The 22,011-nt window shown below is 35.0% G+C and overlaps 2 protein-coding genes across 3 annotated transcripts; one reads left to right on the top strand and one right to left on the bottom strand.

The window, feature by feature from the left end:
* Nucleotides 1-9,413: 9,413 nt before the first annotated feature.
* Nucleotides 9,414-16,923, top strand: LOC141404374 (farnesol dehydrogenase-like). 2 transcript variants are annotated; one of them, XM_073987931.1, is made up of 6 exons: nucleotides 9,414-9,521; nucleotides 9,602-9,833; nucleotides 9,920-10,395; nucleotides 10,457-10,582; nucleotides 16,536-16,676; nucleotides 16,759-16,923. In XM_073987931.1, the coding sequence occupies exons 3-6, from the start codon at nucleotides 9,943-9,945 to the stop codon at nucleotides 16,798-16,800; spliced, it is 762 nt and encodes a 253-aa protein (XP_073844032.1). In that variant the 5' UTR covers nucleotides 9,414-9,521; nucleotides 9,602-9,833; nucleotides 9,920-9,942; the 3' UTR covers nucleotides 16,801-16,923. The 2 variants fall into 2 exon arrangements, with proteins under 2 accessions (XP_073844032.1, XP_073844031.1); XM_073987930.1 differs by having other exon boundaries at nucleotides 9,602-10,395.
* A 16-nt stretch (nucleotides 16,924-16,939) lies between these two features.
* Nucleotides 16,940-21,224, bottom strand: Mcm7 (minichromosome maintenance 7). Its single transcript, XM_073987929.1, has 5 exons — nucleotides 20,973-21,224; nucleotides 20,545-20,914; nucleotides 19,983-20,484; nucleotides 17,378-18,435; nucleotides 16,940-17,314 (listed from the first exon to the last, which is right to left on the bottom strand). Exons 1-5 carry the CDS (start codon nucleotides 21,001-21,003, stop codon nucleotides 17,113-17,115), a joined length of 2,163 nt encoding a protein of 720 aa, XP_073844030.1. The 5' UTR covers nucleotides 21,004-21,224; the 3' UTR covers nucleotides 16,940-17,112.
* Between the last annotated feature and the right edge of the window lie 787 nt (nucleotides 21,225-22,011).

The following is a 22,011-nucleotide window of genomic DNA, read 5'->3' as shown; positions in this document are numbered from 1 at the left end:
TGGCATGAAATTTTCCATCGTTATATATTCGCTAATATGTGTAATATTGGAGATTTTCCTTACGCCATTTACTCTGTGCGTCCACACCAGCAAAAATGTAAAAAAAATTACGTCTCCACATTGCCTCCGTGGGTAAATATGGAATGTTTTTATTTCGTGTCATATGACGTTGATAGTGTAAACTACCCCTTAGTGATCCCTAGCAAGCAAGCCAATTTGTAGATACCTACAACCATGGTACAATAATTTGGAAGGTAGGTCAGGTTCGAACAAATTGTGAAAAACAAGGCCTGAGTGTATTCGCTTATTCTGTCACATGGTACAAATACACAGGTAGCCGCATCGGCAATTGTTGGTAACATAAGATGTCAAAATTTGACATCAATTGAATGCAATTGACACATTATGTTACCATCAGCTGGCATGATAATGCTACCTGTATTATTGTACCATGTTCTGTCAGAACATGGTACAATAATACAGGTAGCATTATCATGCCAGCTGATGGTAACATAAGCCCTGTTCCTTTACGTTCAAGAATCTTCAAGTTTTACTACTTTTTACTCGAAAAGCGTTCCTTTACTTCAGACACAATACAATTCATATGGGGACAGTTTACAACTTTTACTACATTTGCCGGTTTTACCATTTTCAGAAGTAAAGGAACAGACCAATAATGTGTCAATTGCATTGAATTTATGTCAAATTTTGACATCTTATGTTGCCAACAATTGTCGATGCGGCTACCTGTGTATTTGTACCATGTGTCAGAATTACCATAACTGAATATACAACAGGTTGTACTGTTTATTTGATATTTTGGATAATTAACTAAAAACGCGAAAAATGAATGGGAGGCTAATTTATCTTTGCAGAGTCAGCTTCTGTATATGTTCAAAAATTTTGTTTTATCACAATGTTGTAATAAATATAAATAATAAATGTTGTAATAACAATTTTCATTTCGACTCAATTTTAATACAGTCGAACCTCGATTATCCGTGATGGTTGGGACCGGAGGCATTACGGATAATCGATTTTCCCGGATAATGGAGGTAATGTTTTTATGCAGTTTTGGAACATATTTTTAATTAAAAATTACATAATATTGTACAATAATATGAAAATCTGCATTTTTTATTAAATATATTACGGTAATCCACCAAATTTTAGAAGTATAAATAAATTTCATCATCGTCATATTCATCTGAATTGACTTTGTCCCATGGTTTTTGTGATACCATAAATATCAAATTGTGTAATACGGGAGAATTTCGTTTCGTTTGTTTACCTTTTGTTTGATTAATCAGATTAATTGGAAAGTGTGTTTTTACTCCCGGTTAATGAAGTTTATAACGAAAAATAGAAGAAATGAAAAAAAATCCAAATTTTCTTTTCTATCACGGATAATGGAGGTTCCCGGATAATCGATTCACGGATAATCGAGGTTCAACTGTATGTATAAAATATTTTGTCATATTTTTTAAAACCATACCATACACAATTTGTGTATACTAATTTGAAAGAATAAGCAAACCAATAGAAAAAATAGTAATCAGCTGTTTGCTATGCCCTACCTTGTAATGATTCTACCATGCCTACAACTACAAAATTTTTTCAAAAGCTCCGTTCCTTTACGTGGAAGAATCTTCAAGTTTTACCACTTTTTACTTGAAAAGCGTTCCTTTACTTCAGACACCATACAATTCATATGGGAGCAGTTTACAACTTTTGTTACTTTTGCCGGTTTTACCATTTTCAAAAGTAAAGGAACAGACCAAAAGATAGAAATCGTGTGCATCAAATTCTAACATTTTTATATCAAATAAAAAATACAACCAAAATTTGGGAACATTTTTACGGTAACTCTTGAGCAGCTTAACCCCGAAAAGTGGCAAAACTGGAAGCAATTTTTAAGAGAGTGGGAGTGGAGAGAGAGCGAAAATGGTTTTCTCTTCTACCACAGGCTACCAGCAAAATTTCTGCAGGTAAAAAATGGCAGAACTGACTTTTCGACTTTTGTTTGACGAACAGAAGAAAAAGTCGAAAATTAAATTAAATTATTCCTGTTTTACACAAACAATAAATTCTTTTTATTATGTTGGGATAGTTTGCAATGGCTTGCATTTTTATTGCATCTTTGAACTGCATAAAAACACATTCCGAAGAGTGCCTTTAAATTCAATCCAAAGCACTGCATCAAAACACGTGCTTTGGATGCAAATTGGACTGCATCCTATTCTACCCTGAAGGGTTAGTTAAAATGCGATTCCAAAGGAATAGTTAAAATGCAGTGCTACGGAGTGCATCTTTCAGTAGTCACGCTCTTGTAAAAATCATGAGTGAAAATGCATAATTTGATGCACTTCCAGATCACTAGTACATATCATGGTACAATCCCAGCAAAAAATTTTGGAATTTGTTCATGTGGAGTTATGATTTCACAACATCCTTCGATGCAGTCCACACGGAGTTATGAAAAATTCACTCCGTGGGATACAATTTATAAGCAGTTGCTTTAGAGATACCTAAAAAACAAAAAAAACAGTTGGTTGATCCCTACCTACCACTGGCGAAATCATTATTTCTAAAAATAAGAGAGAGTGTATATATTTCAAAGAATTTGTTATAAAACAATGAAATAAAAACTTAAGTTGCGAACATTTTTGCGGTAATTCACGAGACGGAAATTTTTAATTTTTTTTTTCATGTCGAAAACTGAACTAGTTATGGGAAGGCAACATAAAAAAACCTTTAGGATGATGAAGCAAAATCAGATGCGCTTGGATTAAATGGAGAACGGAGAAAGTAAACTCAAATGTGATTGAATTTAATGGAAACTTTTTTAATTTGTGTTTATATAATAAAGACTGACTTCATAAATGCAGTATGATGCGTCAAATGACATCGTCGCGACTTCATAAATGCAGCGTGTATTTTTATTGACATCGTCGCGACTTCATAAATGTCACGCGACACATCACACTGCGCAGCAATTGCCGAATTTGTGCAGTGTTTCCAAGTGGACTGCACACCAATTGACATTTCTTTAGAACTGTTATGCCAACTGACATTTGCAAAGAAATGGCAGATTTGTGGTAATTATTCTTACTATATTACTATATTTCCAAAAAACGGAATTTTACAAAAAGTAAAGCAATAGGTGTGTCTTTTTACGTGATAATTTGTAAATGCTGTATTTCTTTTGGAGTAGTTTATTATCCTTTCCATTCTTGGAGTATCAAAATTCAATTAATCAAAATGTTTTTTATTTACATTTTTTTTATTTTATAATTGCTGCCCCCTTTTTTATACATAGTAATTATTTTTTTTTTTGAGTAGTTCTAACATCCCTCCCTTGTTATATTTAAGCTATTTTATATAATATTAAATTGAACATTATACTGTAGTATACAGCCTTAATGGGTTTCTACACGGTATGTCCCAATTTACATTAGGCGAGTTTACTTGCGGCAATTGTCAGTTTGTGGGTGAGAGAGGGTGTTGAGAGGCAAAGGGTTACCATATACCTCACCTCTCTCTCCATCAAACTGACAATTGCCGCAAGTAAACTCGCCTAATGTAAATTGGGACTATGTTTTTTACATATTCATACATAGCAACTGTCACTTTTTTTCGCCCATATGTAATTCCTTCTGCACGGCAAAATTTTATTTTTCATTCGTTTTCTGTTGTTTTCTTTATTTATATCGCGTACAAACAAAACAGCTGTTTACCTTTGGTTGTACAGACGAGAATAGAGCGCGTTCTATTCGAAAAATATACATATGTATGCACATAACACTTTGATGCATTGAAATTTCTGTATGGTTCACACCATGTGTACAAAATTCAGATTTGTAAAAAGTGACAGTTGGTATGCACAATTATGTAAAAAACATACCGTGTAGAACACCTTTTAAGGTCGAAAGACTGGGCATATGAACAACATATGAAGCAACATTTGGCAAATTCGATCAGCTGTTTTTTAATCATCTGCTAATGGTCAGCTGCTCAATGTTTACCTTATTTTTGTGGTAAAATACTATAAATATTAGGTCTGTACGATAACTTCGCAAGTGAAAAGTTCTTGCAAGTACTCAGCAAGTTCTCAGTAACCTCTCTCCACTAATTTTACTCTCTCGAAGCAAAAAAATTGCAGATTGTTATCGAACAGCAATTTGCGAACACTTGCAAGATATAAACTGATTTGATAAACAAGAAGAAGAAGTTGGCGGAAAAGATTAAATAAAATAAATAATAAAATAAAAAAAAAAATAGTCCCCACAAACTACAAAAATATGTTATTTCACTTACATTATCGTTTTTCTAAATTTATTTAATATTTTTCCCTTTTTTATTTCTATTTATTTTAATAACCAAACGTTTGTCTATGTTTTTGCAAGAAGACCGCCATAAAGCATTCGAATTTAAATCAGCTGATCAAACTTGCAAATTCTTACAAGAAAAATTTTCCTTGCAAAAACTTGTAAACAAAACTCTACAAAATTCTCTCACAATTGTCTCCAAATTCGCCCTCCTTTACTTTACAAGTTTGTTATCGAAATTTGTAAAAACTTTTGGGTTATCGTACAGACCTATTACAATGATTATTTTATTAATATATTAATAGCTGTGTTCCAGAACCTGCAAAATAGTACTATTTAGTACTAGTTTTACAATTTTTTGATAAAAATGCGTTCCTGTACTACAAAAATTGGTAAAATTTGCTGTTCTCTTTAAACAAAAATGGCTCCAAATGGCTTTCTCTTCTACTATTTTCTACTACACAAATTTGGTTGTGTAAAAATTGGAAATTTGTCAAACGGAATATTTGACATTTTTTGAAAGAAATAAAAATAAAAAAGTCAGAACCAAAACATCAATAAAAAAATGTTAGAGCAAATTAAATTGAAATTATGCAGCCAACATTAAATAATTTCATCTCGCTAATAAATGCTGAATCGTTAAATGAAAATACGTGGTATTGAAATACAAAATGTCATCAAAGCTCATATTTTTAACAATCTCAATCTTACAGATCAACTACTACAATGACCAATGCAAGAATGGCATCGCAAGTTGATACAGGGAGTTGTCAAATTTCACGGATGGAATGATCTTCTGTACAAGTTTACGCCACAACAACTTGATTTGTATTTTTCAAGCCCTTCAAAATTTAGCTTCTCCTAAAAGAATATCCTCGGTGGAAGAAATGCTTGGCATACGAACGCATAAAAGTTGTGTTCCCCAAAAGCGATATGTTACCTTCCCTCAACATCACAGAATGGAAAGGATAAGACTAGCCGATTCTATTTTAATAGCTTGATATATGTACATACATATGTCAGTCGATACTATTGTGGACCAAAAACCTAATTAACTGATCAAATAAGTACACGAACAATAAATCTTTTAAGGAATTATTAACATGCTTTTTATTGCCCAAATAAGATGTAGATATGTACATATGTATATTGATTAGCCTACGCTAAATTGGTCGGAGGGGATGATGCTTTGTTTGATGCTTTTGTAAAAATATCATTTCCTATGATTTTTGTTGTCCCAAGGGCGTTTTAAATTTGGAAAATTGATTGAAAATTACCAGCAAATGACTTGCATCAATTGATTTGAAATTACTATTCATTGCAAACATAAATTTTTTTATTTTTCATGTGACGTTTGCCATTTTTCGTTCTTGACATATTTATGAACACTGCTATATTTTCCGTTCCTGTACTTTTTGAAAAAGTATGTGTTCTGAGAGCAAATTCGGCAGTTCTCTCTTTTGCTATTTTTGCCACTGAAAAAGTACTGGAACGAAGCTAATAATTTGTTATTCAATTTGCTTAAAATTGATGATCTTTTTCATTGCTTTGAAGTTAGTTTTTCTTTCATGCATTGGCGCCAATGTTTTTGTTTTGGTTATCAACTGTTATCTTGCTAAAGTTTACTGAATGCTGTCTTTTTACTTTTTTCTCTATTTTCATATCAAAGAGTGAAATCTCTTTTACTCTATGAAAAGAAATTACTGAATAATTATTACTGAAAAAGTAAAAAGACACAACTAATGTGTGCATTCATGAATGCAGCAAAATGTCACGTCTCTTTTTTGACAATGTCAGTGTTGCCACACATATTTACTTTATCTTTTTTATGATATTTGGTCTGTCCCTTTACTTCTGAAAATGGTAAAACCGGCAAAAGTAGTAAAAGTTGAAAACTGTTCCAATATGAATTGTATTGTGTCTGAAGTAAAGGAACGCTTTTCGAGTAAAAAGTTGTAAAACTTGAAGATTCTTGAACGTAAAGGAACAGGGCTATTGTCATTTTTCGCAATGTAAATACTGCATTTATGAAGTCAGCCATTATTAATAAGAAAGGTTAGCCAAAGCTTTATGTCAATTTAAATTTTTTTCATTCGAGTATGCCTAAAACTTCAGAACAATATAAACAAACTGTGTATGTGGTGTTTTTTAAAAACAATCAAATTCAATGATTTTTAAAATTGTTTTAGACTATTTGTATGGAAGAAATTGATGAGATTTGCATTGAAACAATCAGTTTATCATATTCACAAATCGATTATGTGGAGAAAACTTAACTCTTCATTCATTTTTCGCGTTTTTTATAAAATGCTCAAAAAAATGCATTGTAAACAACCCCACTTGTTGCTTTTATTTTGAAGTTTTGGAATTCAAGAAAAACAAGGGTTCTATAGATTTTTTTCATTTAAATCTACCTCTTTACTTATACCATGAGCCATAGTTCTTTGTATTATTGTTTTACACAAATAATAAATGCATTTTATTTATTCTGTGATATTTCGCAATGGCTTGCATTTTTATTGCATCGTTAGACCGACTAAAAATGCAAGCTGAAGGGTGCCTTTAAATTCAATCCAAAACACTACATCAATAGCTGAGATTTGGATGCGCGCTCTCTTGTAAAATTCATAAGTGAATTCATAGGAAAAGATGTACTCCAATAGCAAATGTAGTGATTCGACTGCATCCGCGGATGCAAACTTTTTGCTGGGGGGTACCTCCCCCACAATTATTTTTTTAATAAAACGTGGGAACAAATCGCAAGGAGCGGACTAGTCGCAAGAAGCGGACAAAACCAAGGAGCGAAAAAAGCGCAAGACCAACGGTTGTTGTTATATCCGATTCAAGCGGATCTGACTACGGCAATGCCACTCGTCTCCTCTTGGACTTCGTCCAACGCAACTCTGCCAATTTGGCGGAGAAAAGCAACAACTTATTCGTCTAGCGGTATGGAGTGAATGATAATCATGTCCGAACATAACTCACAGGTTGTACGTTGAAGTTAAAACTATGGCTGACTTCATAAATGCAGTATTTACATTGCAAAAAATGACAATATCATAAAAAGATGAAGTAATTATGTGTGGCAACACTGACATTGTCAAAAAAGAGACGTGTCATTTTGCTGCATTCATGAACGCACAATTGCTTTACTTTTTGTAAAATAAAATAAATGTATTATATTGAATAATTACCACAACCATAGTTTACCATAGTTTCTTATGTATTTTTCCTGTTTTCTTTGCAAATGTCAGTTGGCATAACAGTACTAAAGAAATGTCAATTGATGTGCAGGCCACTTGGAAACACTGCACAAATTCGGCAATTGCTGCGCAGTGTGATGTGTCGCGTGACATTTATGAAGTCGCGACGATGTCATTTGACGCATCATACTGCATTTATGAAGTCAGCCGTCATTTTGCTGCATTCATGAACGCACACATTGTTTTACTTTTTGTAAAATTCCGTTTTTTTGAAAATAAATTTATTTTTTTGAATAATTACCACAAATCCGCCATTTCTAATAGTTTCCCATGTATTTTTCATGTTTTCTTTGCAAATGTCAGTTGGCATAACAGTACTAAAGAAATGTCAATTGGTGTGCAGGCCACTTGGAAACACTGCACAAATTCGGCAATTGCTGCGCAGTGTGATGTGTCGCGTGACATTTATGAAGTCGCGACGATGTCATTTGACGCATCATACTGCATTTATGAATTCAGCCTATGTATGCGTGACGTAATTATGCATGTACATATAAGGTAGTTTGGTACTGATGCCTGTATAATATTAGTGTGGCTGTTGTGCAATGTAGCGGTCAATGATGCTTTTCCAGGAATTAGAACAGCAATATGGCGGTACCATAAAAAGTTATTAAAGGCTAAATGCTATGAAACCCAGGGAAAAACGGTCATGTTCAACGGCGTAGGTTTTTTAAACCGACAACCTAGGATATAGGACGATCTATGAGATATGGATAGATCTTTGAGAAGACATTAGTGATTTATCACAATTCCTTTTCGTATTTTATAAAAAGCTCATTAAGGTTCCATGACCTTCTATAAGAATACCGCATGGTCTTCTATAAAATAGCTTAATAATCACAAGAAGTCTCAAATGTTCTTTAATAGATACTCAATTATCTTCTATGAAAGGACCAGTTCTTCCCTTGTGCTTTATTATTCTTAAGTATTACAAAGATAATACTTCATTTCTTCAACTATAAAACTCCCTCGTAGAGAGGGAAAGAATTGGTTGAGTTATGATTCAGCTTTGCAAGGAACATGGAATTAAACATATTTATTGAGATACAATAGCATTTTCATGTCATCCGGGTGTCTGATCCCTTTCCCCACGTAATACCACAAAATATACAGGTATGTGATGAAAACCGAATCGACTCGATTTGCAGAATCGAAGCGGTATATAATCGGATTGCCTTTGATGATAGTTTTGCTTCGCAAACGCCCCTTACCCTGCGTTTACAAATGACAGGACTGTTGACTTCATGTATTGATTGTCAAAATCCCACAACTTGCCTGTGTGACGTAGGCGTCCCGACAACTGCAAAAACAGTTGTAAAATTTTGAATGAAAATCATCGATTTATTTTTGTTTTCCGTTCTCATATTTTGTTTTTGTTCATGTTCTTTTGTTTTCAACACATTTCAATTATTATCTCACTTATTTTTACAAAAATGCCAAAAATTTTTCTTCCTTACTAGGCTGTCTGTGAAAAAATGATGGACAGCTGAGAGACAAACGACAAATGTATGTATGTCTTGAGCCAGACTATGAAAATTTTCATGAAAATGTTTTGAGCTTATGGGTAAGAAGGGAGAAAGGGAGCTACTTCACCGCCGCCCTCTCCTAAAAGCTAAAAAATTTTCATGTATTATTTTCAGTGTCTGGCACAAGAGTTAGTGTTAGTAAATCAGAGTTGTATTTGAAGACAAACTGTCTGGTGTAAACGCCTAGTTATTTAAATAATATTTTTAAAATCCATTTTCAATTTCATATTTCAATATTCACCAAAATTAGAGATATACGATTTCGATTTATGGCAAAACGAGTCGAATCGTTTTCGATCACATACCTGAATAATCTCAAAATCCCGTCTACCATATTATGGATTCATTTTAGGCGAAAGTAACCAAAATTTTACAACAGCAAATTATTGTCGCATGGAATTCCGGTCAGTGTGTAACAAATTCTTTCTCACCGCCTTACTTTTTCTTTTCTCTCAAACATTTCTATGGTTTCTTTTATGTTTAGACAACAGTAGTTAAAGAAATTAAGCATTCAGAAATGGAACGTTGGTGCAATAAGGTGGCTGTAGTAAGTGGTGCTAGCGCCGGAATTGGTGCAGCATGTTGCAAAGCTTTAGCTACAGCTGGTATGGTTGTTGTTGGGCTAGCTCGTAGACATGAACGCATTATTATGGATTCATTTTAGGCGAAAGTAACCAAAATTTTACAACAGCAAATTATTGTCGCATGGAATTCCGGTCAGTGTGTAACAAATTCTTTCTCACCGCCTTCTTCTTTTCTCTCAAACATTTCTATGGTTTCTTTTATGTTTGGACAACAATAGTTAAAGTAATTAAGCATTCAGAAATGGAACGTTGGTGCAATAAGGTGGCCGTAGTAAGTGGTGCTAGCGCCGGAATTGGTGCAGCATGTTGCAAAGCTTTAGCTACAGCTGGTATGGTTGTTGTTGGGCTAGCTCGTAGACATGAACGCATAGAAAAACTTAAAATGGAGTTACCTTTGGCCATACAGAAAAATCTGCATGCCCGTCATTGTGATGTAACCAAGGAGGAAGATGTTAGCAAAACATTTGAATGGATACAAAGCGAGTTGGGAGGTTGTGATGTTCTTGTCAATAATGCCGGAATTATAGCAACTGCACTTTTATCGGATCGCAATAATACCCAGCAAATACGCGATACCATCGATACAAATTTAATGGGAACAGTATTTTGTACAAGAGAAGCTTTTCACTCCATGAGAACCCAAAAACAGGGTAAAGGGCATATTATTATTGTGAACAGTGTTGCTGGAATGCAGGTAAGATAAGACATGAAATACACGAGAGAATAGCAAATGCAAATTAGATACTTACATTTAGGTTCCTAATTTGGGACCCGACTTGCCTTCATTAAATGTTTACCCGGCAACCAAATTTGCTTTAAGAGCCATGACTGAAATTTACCGTCAGGAATTTCAGAGACGCCAAACTCAAGTTAGAATAACGGTAAGTGTTGAGTGACTTCCGTATCGTCAGCTGCTTTGTGTTCTTTAAACTTCGTCAAAATATTTCAGTTGCACACTCTCCATTGTTCCTCGAAAATGCATCTAAATGCATCAGACATAAAAATTGTACAGATTTCCCCTAAAAGGACGAGGAATCTGCAATTTTGACTTAAATTACGGACGTAAATTAAGGTCAAGTAAATCGTTGTTGGCGGGAAATGCAACAACTAAACAAAACAGCAAATACACAGAAAGGACACCACAAGTATTTTAAATATACTTACGTGGTGTAATTCAAATGCAATTTAAAATTGCCACACAAGAATAAAAAATAAAAACAAACGTTTCAAAATATGGACGCAGGCGGTCACTAATTAAAACCTTTATTTTTGGTTTTGTGTTGACGATCAAGACGATCTTGCTTATTCCAAATTTGGTTGACAAGTGATGGCAAATTATCGATAAGACAATCACGTCATTGTCGAGTTTGATAACATTAATATCGATATCATAGTTTGGTATTGGGATGGCTCAAACCTCGACATGCTCCCCCCCTTGCACGGGTGCAAAATTAGTGATTTGTTCCGGCAGGATATTTGGAACCTTCATCCAGGCTTTTCCGTCGTTGAGCCTTCTGTTGCTTCGATCTCTCTTTTTGACTTCTTTCCTCTCTGCGTGAGCGAATTTCCCTGATTGATTTCGTTTGTACCAATGGGAGATATAATTCAATGGATATCCGTATAGTTGATGATGCACCAAAATTGACCTTCACTATGACATTTATGCAGTGGTCGTTGGGTTTTGATACGTATTCTTTTCTGAAATTTGCCGTGTTCTTCGATATGGACTCAGTCATCATAATGTTGTGCTTGCAATAAACAGCATAGCGCACTTGAAATCCATTCATATTTCTGAAAAGATACTTAAGGAACAAAGAAACAGAAATTGACCATACGATACATGGCCCGTTAGTTATGTTTTGTTCGTCCTTGCACCATACACATGCAATAATTCGAACCAAATTAACGAATTTCGTGGATGTTATACCACAGACTTGTTCCTTGTAGGTATTTCTTTTCGACTTAGAAGCCAGCTGATCCGCTGGAACAGTTGATTTGCTTTGTGTTGCGATTGCAACATTATCATGCAATTCAGCATAGAACGAATAGTGAGGATAAATATCAAATAGAACATTTATCAAATTTTTCCTCAACGGAAATTCGTTTAATTTCCTCGTAAATGTCAAAAATATAAATTCCAGCCGATTTGCGGAATCGAATAGTATTTCTTTTGCAAGATCAGACGAAAGATGTTTGTTCAATTTATCATAAAATAAATATTGAGAATATATATTAAGAAAATGAACGATCGTTATTTTCTTTAACGGAAATCCGCTCGATTTCCCCGTAAATGTCATATATTCTTGTGCCGTTAAAGCTAAATATCTTGTGTGACCGCCTGCTAACATGTCAACCACATATTCTTTTCGAAGTATATTTGCTGCTAGCAGCCGGTCAACTTGCCATTCTGTGGCCACCTGCAATAACGTTTTTATTGCCAGAAATGACTCACAGTTAACACCAAATTTAAAATTTCCATAATCTACCGAGGGACCGTGTATGTCCTTTCGATACAAAATACTCTGACACGGAATATCAGATTCGTGTGTTAATTTTTGGTACATCTTCTCGATGTCACCGTTATATGCGCACATGTAAATGTACTGTTTTAAATTTGCTGAAATCAGTTCGTTGCTTTTAATTACTTTAGCATTGAGTGAGTAAGAACGTTTTGATTGGTATAAGTCATTAATAAACATACATATTTTACTGGTACTTTCCACGTTCGTACTGTGGAGTCTTGTTCTGAATCGGGACGATTCTAAAAACAAAAATGAAAATTTTACATCAGGCTTTTCGTCCGGTCGACGGTTCGTGTTTTCATCGTAAAATTTTTCCACACATTCTTCATTATCATTAGGTAACATTTCGAATCGAGGCGATTCTGAAAACGATAATGGCATTTTAGCATCTGATTTTCCGTCCTGTCGACGGTTGTTTGTTTCATCGTAAAGTTGTTTACGGGATTTTGTTAGAATATGAGCCCGTTTGACTTCCTCTTTTTCACAGAATTTGATTGATTTTATATTTGTATTGTCTTCTTCTATCTTTGAATATCCCAAGTTTGGGGCCGACACGATACTGTCGTATGTTATTGGTCCGAAAATAAACCAACCGTAAACTGAATTTTGTGCTATCATTTTTCCGAGCACATTCTTTCTTATACCATTTAGTATTAAGGATGGGAGTATGTCACTTCCAATTAACATATCCACCGGTGCTGAAATGGCAAACTCTGGATCAGCAAGATTTAAATCTACCACTTCACTTAAATTCAAGTTAGGGAGTGATCTTGTTGGCATTAAACCAGTCAGATTTTGAACTACTATCACCTCGGTGTGGAGTTCGAAATTGTGTTTGTCGGCACATAATGCTAGTTTACAAGATTTGTTAGCATCAGCCAACATTGTGCCACATAATCCACTAATGTGGAACTCGGCCTGTTTAGTTTCTATTTTCAAGCGCTCTGTTAATTCATTCGTCAAATGAGATCGTTTAGAAGCTGAATCAAAAATAGCTCTTATAGTAGAAATTTTACCACGATGTTTAATTTGTACCAACGCAGTTGACAACATAACATCATCGTTACTCAAAGTCATGTACGTTTGAATATTGGTTTCGGATACCGAACTGGAGGAGCAAGGCAATTCATTCTGCTGTTCACCAGTCGTGAAGTGTGTTTCAGTTTGTCGACTCATTCGTGGTTGAGGAAAACTGTTTATTTCACGCGCTACGGCATTAGCAGTCGATTGTTCTTGTGATGCGTTTGTCAAATGAAGCTTCGTATGATGTTTCTTGCTGCAATGCATACATCTATGCATGCTGATACATTCTGGAGTAATATGTCCACTTGTTAGACAATTATTACATAGTCGGTTTTCTCTTGCCACTTCAATCCTTTGGAGTGTGGCCATGCTATTGAACTTTAAACAATTTTTCAACAAATGATTTTTTCCACATAGAACACATCTATTTCAATTTTGGTATATGGAAGTTTGTTGAGTTCCGTAATCAAATCGAGAAGGTTGAGGAACTGTCTGATCTTTAAGGCGATCAATTCTTTCCAACACCTGATGCCTATTAATAAGAAACTCTTCCATTTGAGACCACTTTGGTAACTCGGAATGAGATTCAAGAGATTGTTCCCACAATGTCAATGTCTCTATAGGAAGCTTCGTAGAACATAAATAAATTAATATCGGATCCCATTGACTCACACTGATTTCGTGAGCCTGGAGAATTGCGAGACAATCGCTAATAGTTAATTGGATCCGTTTTATATCTTCACTGTTCTCAGATTTTGCAGGTGGAACTTCAAACAAAAGTCTGAGTTGATTGTCTACTAACACACGTTTATTTTCGTAACGTTTCTTTAATGCATCCCATGCTAGGGTAAAATTTAAATCTGTCAAAGGAAATCGATCAACGATTCTCCCAGCTTCACCTTTTGTTTTACTTTTTAGATAATATAATTTTTGCGCTGATGTCAATCTGGCATGAGTACCATATATGGCCGTAAACATATCCCTAAAAGTTGGCCATTCTTCGTAACTTCCGTAGAAGTCTTTCGTATCACAAGGTGGCACTTTAATGCACAACTCCGACAAATCAAAAGTTGTGGTTGGGGGAAACATGCTTGAACTATGAAACATTGAGGGATTTGTAGTGTCTTCCCCCACTAAATTATTGGAAAGATTTCTTCTCTTTTTTAAAATTTCCATTAAGTTGGCTTTGGTTGTTTGATATTGGTCCCGAGCGGACGCAAAATCTTCCTTTGCTTTCTTTTTATATTCACCGTTTACTGCCATGTCATCGGCAAGATAAACGCTCTCGAAAGCGCTACGGACGTTATGCCAATCCTCATCGATTGACTCTAACTTAGTTTCTATCAACGATTCAGATAGATCTTTTTCCGGGGTATTTAATATCTTAGCACATGATCCCACCAAATTATCTCGTTCGTATTCGAAACGTGTGCAAATTGTTGATCCCATTTCAATATTTGTCTATTATTATGTTACTATACAATTATTTTTTATTTTATTATTTGTTATTTTATATATGTAATTTATATTAATTTTTATATATTTTATATTATTATTATCACTATCACCTTCTTTAACTATCAAGTTTCCTTCAAGATAAAGAGACTGAAGTTATTTAATTTATTTTTATTTCGGCTTTAATAGCTTTTTATAAATATACTCCTCGAAAGTTCAATTTTAAAACTTTGGGAGTAAAGTCCACTATTTATTTATATTTTTTATTAATTATTTATATTTTTATTTTATTGATATATTTTAATTTATTTTTTACTTTTATTTGTGATATTATTTAATAATGAAATGGAATACAATGAAATGCAATCACCGTATCGAATTACGTTATGTTACGCGTGCTGTTACGTTAGGTTACGTTTTCACTAACTGACCTCTTATTTTAATATGATCACTGATATTCAGTAATCGTTACTTATAATGTGTATAACACTATGTAAACAAACCGGCCGTCTGTCCGTGTTATTTATTCTCAAAATAAAATAGAAAAATAAGAAATTTATTGTGAAGTGGTGATCTTATTATAAATATGAAAATTTTTAAATATATGTTTTCCGTAATTTGTTTTACTTTTATTTGTGAATTATAAATGAGCAATAAATATTGCAAAAACAAATGTTTTTTTTTTGTTCTTCTTCTTGACTCAATGATAGTGTTGAGATTTGCCGTACTTTTTGCATAAATTAGAAGCAACTGGCGAAATGTTTTAACACTGATGGCAAACAAAATGGGCTTAACTGGAGTTTAGCCGCTCAGCTCCGATTTTGATGAAATTTTTTTTACAAGTAGATTTCACTTCCCTGATCACGAATGTACACATAATTTTTTTGGGAAGTATATACTTCCCGAGATATGGGCATTTGAAGTTCCAAAAATTCCCTTGTAAAAAGCCACTTAATGAGAGAAAATTTTTAAATTAGAAAAAAATTGTGTTCCCTTGCCCTAGATTTGCTCCTGTCCATAGGAGAAAGTCTTAAATCGCCGGCCGAAGGCCGGCCAATTAAAAAAAAAACTGTAAATTAAAAAAAAAAAAAAAATTGGGATGAGCGGCTAAACTCCAGTTGCTCCACAAAATGATTTTATTAGGTAGATTTTTATTATTTTTTTGGAAATTTTTGTGTTTTTTATACTTAATGGCAAGTCTAGGCCGCTAATTTGTTTAAAAGGCTCGAAGGACCATGTACAGATTTCCCCTAAAAGGACGGGGAATCTGCAATTCTGACTTAAATTACGGACGTAAATTAAGGTCAAGTAAATCGTTGTTGGCGGGAAATGCAACAACTAAACAAAACAGCAAATACACAGAAAGGACACCACAAGTATTTCAAATATACTTACGTGGTGTAATTCAAATGCAATTTAAAATTGCCACACAAGAACAAAAAATAAAAACAAACGTTTCAAAATATGGACGCAGGCGGTCACTAATTAAAACCTTTATTTTTGGTTTTGTGTTGACGATCAAGACGATCTTGCTTATTCCAAATTTCGGTTGACAAGTGATGGCAAATTATCGATAAGACAATCACGTCATTGTCGAGTTTGATAACATTAATATCGATATCATAGTTTGGTATTGGGATGGCTCAAACCTCGACAATACATGTTTGCTTTTTACCTGCGTATTTTCGACGTTATGAAGCACATAGCTTAGCAGTTGTTAAGTGCAATTGCGTTAGAAATATACTTCACATATTTGAAGTCATTTGCAAGCAACTGACGATACGGAAGTCAGCCCGTTTACACATAGGTTTACTAATCTTAATTTATTTTTTAGACCATTAGTCCTGGCATTGTTAATACAGATATTTTACCTACTGAAATACAAACAGTGGTTAAACAATTTATGCCCATGTTAAAATCTGAAGAAGTTGCTGATGCTATATTATGGGCCTTGGAAACACCACCAAATGTACAGGTATTTACTAATCTTAAGGCCTGTTTCTTGATGACGGACATGAAATCGAAAGATAGACTGTAATTGTTCATATCTTTTATAGGTCCATAATATTACCATCAAGCCCATGGGTGAAAAGTTCTAAGAATATAGAGCACGAGAATCCTATAAAGTTCTTAGCAGTTTGCCGTTTTAATTTTTCATAATAAAGAATATTGTTTAATACGCATTTCAAAATATTTACTTGGCTTTCAATATCATCCAAAAAGTCCACGAAGTTGGGGTAATAAAATCATTTGAGGTTTTTATTAAGTGAAAACATATGCATGAATTACTCCATGGAATCAAATAATGTCACTTTGGAAAACAACTTTACTTAAATCTAGTTACAACTTTAAGAGAACAAATCCAATATTCGAGTGAGTAGAACCACACTCCTACACAATAATATTGACGTTTACATAAAGGTAATTTTTGTGCGGGCCATATTGACTTGCCAAACATTAAGTTCTTCATAGTCTTCAATGCATTTGTCCACTTGATCGGGCTTGAAACCTTTTGTGGTGCAACGATCCATAACATCGGCAATTTTAACTGTATTATTAGAGCCAGCCAGTTCTCTTACAACGGCAAATATCTTATCCGATGTGTTGGGAACGCTAAAAACGAAAAAAATAATTTATTATCGGCTTTATTTGGTTGAAAATGGCTTTACAACTTACTGTCCCTTTTGATGTTCGTGAATTTGATTAAGTGAATCTTTTGACATTTCCAGTAAACGTAATGCTTCCGCCACATCATCCTTTTCTACTTTGTCGGAGAGACGCAAACGTGCCAATGCCGTTGATAAACGTAATATACCCAAAAGATTACGAGCTGAGGTGAAAGTCATATCCTTTTGTGTACGTGCCTCACGTCTCAGTTCAACATAAGCTCCCACAATGTAATCGGTCAGCTCATCGGGTATGGTGGGATTCTTACGTTTACACAAATTGATATAACGACGCATTAGGTTCATGTCCAGTGCCTTAACGCGAGTGGGTGGTTGTTTCGAATGACTGTGCACATATGTAATATGCTTGGCCAAACGTAAATCATTGTCACGATCTGGTTTATCCTGTATAAGCCATAGTAAATCGAAACGAGACAGTAGAGCAGCTGGTAATTGAATATTTTGTTCAACTGTACGACGAGGGTTGTAACGACCAAATGCAGGATTGGCGGCAGCTAAAATGGAAACTCTAGCATTGAGTGTTGTCATAATACCAGCTTTTGCAATGGAAATAGTTTGCTGTTCCATAACTTCGTGGATAGCAGTTCGATCAGCTTCAGCCATTTTATCAAATTCATCAATACAGCAAACGCCTTGATCAGCCAAAACTAAAGCACCACCCTCCAATGTCATTTCACCGGTTAGGGGATCTTTCATAACAGCAGCTGTCAAACCAACACCGGATGAACCTCTGCCAGTGGTATATTGGGAACGTACCGCCAAACGACTAATGTAACCCAATAACTGTGATTTGGCCACACCAGGATCACCCATAAGACAGATATTTATGTTTCCTCTGATTTTCATGCCATCTGGTCTTTTATCTACGCCACCTACCAATAACAACAATAGGGCTTTCTTAACATCCAAATGACCATAGATTTCAGGTGCCAAACTTGTGGCCAAGCGTTCGTAGAAATCATCCTGGGCCAATTCGTTCAATTCTTCTGGAGTTAGCTCAGAATCCTTGTCAGATATTTCATCGTTTTTGTTAATGCAGACAATGCGCTACAAAGAAAAAAATCGAAAATCAGTGGAATGGACACAGCAGATCATATTTAAGGGGTCGATTATGGATAGCAACCCAACTCCAGTTGCGTTGCCGAGAAATTTCCATTTTCGCATTAAACTGCAACCTTTATTACAATTAAATTAATAGCTGAAGGTTAAAAACACTGATATTGAATGGATTAGACAAAAATTTCTGTCATTTCAGTTATTTTAATTGTATGGTTTTCTCATCTGGCAACGCAACTAGAGTTGAGTTGGTATCCATAATCGACCCCTAAAATTAGAGCCCACATTGGAGTGTTACTCGCTTAACTGAAATTTGGTAACCTTATTCGATATTTTCCAGATAAGCTATTTATTAACTTTAAAAAAGAACCAAACCAGGACACACCCCAGCAAACCATTGATCTCTTCAACATTATGCTGGAGAATGTTATACAATATTGTCTGAAACGGACAGGCTATATTTATAAAGACATGTGCTGAAGACATTTTTATCATGGGTTGAAATTATCCAGCTGTAATAGAGCCCCCCTTGGAAAAGACCAAAAAATTATTTTCTATAATGGGTCTGGGCTTAACGTCGATGTCATACAATTGGTCGTATTAACGCTGAAAACGTCCAGTAGAATTGGACAGATTGAGGTTGAGAGCGACTTTATCTACCTTAAAGCCGACGCCATTGATATCAGCATGCCGACATTGACATCATGGGACGAACTTCTCAAGCAGTAGCATCTACATTTAAAAAACCGAAAAAGATTCTGCTAAATTGGGTCTGGCCTTATAAGTAGAAAGGATGGGATTGGTGATTAAATGCACCGTCAGCAAGAGCTGTATAAACAGTGGAAGTTGGAAACTAATACTTGTAAGCGATTTTATCTCAGAAACACCACAAAAACAAACATCAGTTTAGAAGTAAATATAACAACTTCTCACCAGATAAATGTCAATCAACATATTTGTCTCAAAAGCTAGATCTTATGATCCAGTTAAAGAAATTTCCTTTATTCCCGCAAAAGGAGAGTTCTAAAACTTCGATTAGAAGCTCGAGTTGAAAAGCACGGTGGCAGTTGGAGCAGCATAAAACACCAAGGCGCTTTGTGCTCTGTTCTACCATTGACTTCATGAGAAGACATATGAAAAGATTCCAACACATTTAGACTTTACGAGAATAAAATATTACCCATTGCCGCTTTCAAAAATATGAAACAAGGGTGCTAACATAAAAGGCATACCCCAAAATTTTTTCTAGTTGATCTAAAAATCTTGCATATGAAATTTTATGACGATCGGCTAACGTTAACCCGTGCCACCGGAGCGATCTTTGTTTCCATTTGTATGGGATCAAAGGTCAATTCTCACGAAAATTCTCTAAAAACCGCCATAACGCCATAAAATTTCATGTATAAGGTTATTGGAGCAAATGGAAAAAATTTAGAGAGTAGGCCTGTCAAAAAAAAAAAAAAAAAAAAAAAAACAATTTTGTCTTTTTTTGGGCCGGCCTAATAAACATATGTAAAAATTAAATGTTATATACTTACATAAGCCTGCAGGAAGGTATCGGATAAAAGTCCTTGTATTACTTGTTGGAAACCGGTACGCAAAAGCGGCAAGAAAGTACCCGATATTAAGACATGATCACCGGGTTGTGCCATGCGAGTAACTTCACCACGGCACATAATGGTCATTGTTCGTGGTATATGACCAACGGGTACTTGATCGCTATGTTCTTGAATTTTTATTTCCTGGAATTTTACAAATTTCGAACCACGCGTCTGTAAATAAAGTCGTCCGCCTGCCTTGTTTACACGACAATCATCTGAGGGACAGTCACTTATTGGTGTGAACGACAGTGAGTTGACGGGTTGATATGTTTCCGAACCACAACGATCACAAGTATATGTGGCCACTACCATCATCGGTTTAACTTCTGTACAACGGGTGACAATACCGCGTACTGTGACCAATTTGCCAATATGTTCTGCCTTAATTTCACGTATAGAGTGAGCCTTTACATTCGATTGAGGCTTGAAACCAACCTCGCTGGAATTTTAAAATACATTTTGAAAAATATTTAATATTGGGTATAATAACAAAGCTTACAATCTCTTCATTAGTTCTGGAGGGAAATGGTTGCGTTGGTCATGTTGCTCCATTTGATTGCGTGTACGGGATTCCATTAGCAAACGATGCTCTATGTACACATCCAAAGCATCTTTGGCATGTACTTCTCGCTCCTTAAAGTTGGGTAACATTTCCGCAATAACATCACTGAACAGTGTAGCATAGCGCCGGCTATTGCTAACAACAGCCTCGGCCAAACCTTCATTAAATTCCGCCAAATGATCCAAGTCTATGGTCAATAAAACTTGTTCGCGGTGAGCTATTTTAACTAATTGTTGAGCATAAACAAAATGCTTCTTGCCATCGTCGTCTTGTTTGCAAAATTCACCGAGGAAAGCCTTGATGGCCTCTGAAAGAAAATAGCGTATGTTATTAAATGTTGTAATTTCCTTCGCTTAAATTATTACCTTTGTCTTGGGCATAATCGCGTCTGGCCATTATTGTACTTTTACTTTTATAACACTCGAATATAAAAACGACTTTTTCACTTATTTTTTGGCGTATTTTAATTTCTTTCTTAGGCTGTTGTTTACGGCAGCGCTGCTAGCGTCTTAATAATTTTTATTTCACAAAAAACTCAGATAATCGAAAAATTGTGCATCTGGAATCTTTATCGCTGAAGAGACGCGTTGTTGGCGCGCAAAAAAACAAAACAATACATAGAGTTGCCATATTTTGATAGATACACAGAGTTGTATATACGTAAATGTGAGGTGAATTGACAGCGGCGTTGTCAAGGCCAGAACAGAATCAATCTTCGCTTGCTTCACCAAATGCCAAATTATAAAGGAATGTCAGAGCATCTCTGCAAATACGCCTGCGTTCTCCTTTAGGAGGCTCTGGCATTCCTTTATAATTTGACATTTGGGAAGCAAGCGACGATTGATTCTGTTCTGGCCTTTATTCACTTTTCATTGTTTTCAAGTTAAATGAACACATTGAAGCTGTAAACACATCCAACGTTGGGTAAAATTTTGCGTTTGTCATTGACGTCCGAAAATTTCTCTTATTCTAATTCTCTTTGTGTTGCGCACATTAACGTTTAGTTTTGGGCTTCAAAGTCAAAAAATTTTGATTTTTTTTCATTGTTTACATGTTATACAAACACGTTGACTCATTTTTGAAGTTATGCTTGGTTTATACCCCGTTTATATATAACCGGATTTAACAAACCGACTGGGTTTTAAATGTCAATTCCATTGCTTATATTTCAAACAAATCCTCTCAAAGAAGGTTAACCCTGCAAAAAGCTTTAATATAAACAGCATATTACATTTACGAAATCCACTCGATTTCAACTGTCAATTATGCAATGGAATTGTATTGACCATTTACCAGACCAAACGTCAAAATTTGCGAACAAATGTCGTTTGGTGTGGTATATGGCCCGATTATTGTTATCGATGTAACACCTTGTTATTCCGCCGTCAACTACGTAGTCAACTA

Source organism: Musca autumnalis, unplaced genomic scaffold (assembly GCF_047663935.1).
Source record: "Musca autumnalis isolate F117 unplaced genomic scaffold, ASM4766393v1 scaffold_4, whole genome shotgun sequence".
Lineage (NCBI taxonomy): Eukaryota > Metazoa > Arthropoda > Insecta > Diptera > Muscidae > Musca > Musca autumnalis.
The sequence above is the reverse complement of the archived record's forward strand: the minus strand, read 5'-3'. Positions and strand labels throughout refer to the sequence as shown.

Excerpts from the sequence above, each read along its gene's own strand:
- Mcm7 (XM_073987929.1), bottom strand. The coding sequence starts at position 21,003 with ATGGCCAGACGCGATTATGCCCAAGACAAAG. Across the intron at positions 20,915-20,972 it reads CGATTATGCCCAAGACAAAG|AGGCCATCAAGGCTTTCCTC; the intron begins GTAATAATTTAA and ends ATTTTCTTTCAG. Across the intron at positions 17,315-17,377 it reads CACGAACATCAAAAGGGACA|CGTTCCCAACACATCGGATA; the intron begins GTAAGTTGTAAA and ends TTTCGTTTTTAG.
- LOC141404374 (XM_073987930.1), top strand. The coding sequence starts at position 9,823 with ATGGAATTCCGGTCAGTGTGTAACAAATTCTTTCTCACCGCCTTCTTC. Across the intron at positions 10,583-16,535 it reads AAACTCAAGTTAGAATAACG|ACCATTAGTCCTGGCATTGT; the intron begins GTAAGTGTTGAG and ends TTTATTTTTTAG. Across the intron at positions 16,677-16,758 it reads AAACACCACCAAATGTACAG|GTCCATAATATTACCATCAA; the intron begins GTATTTACTAAT and ends TATCTTTTATAG.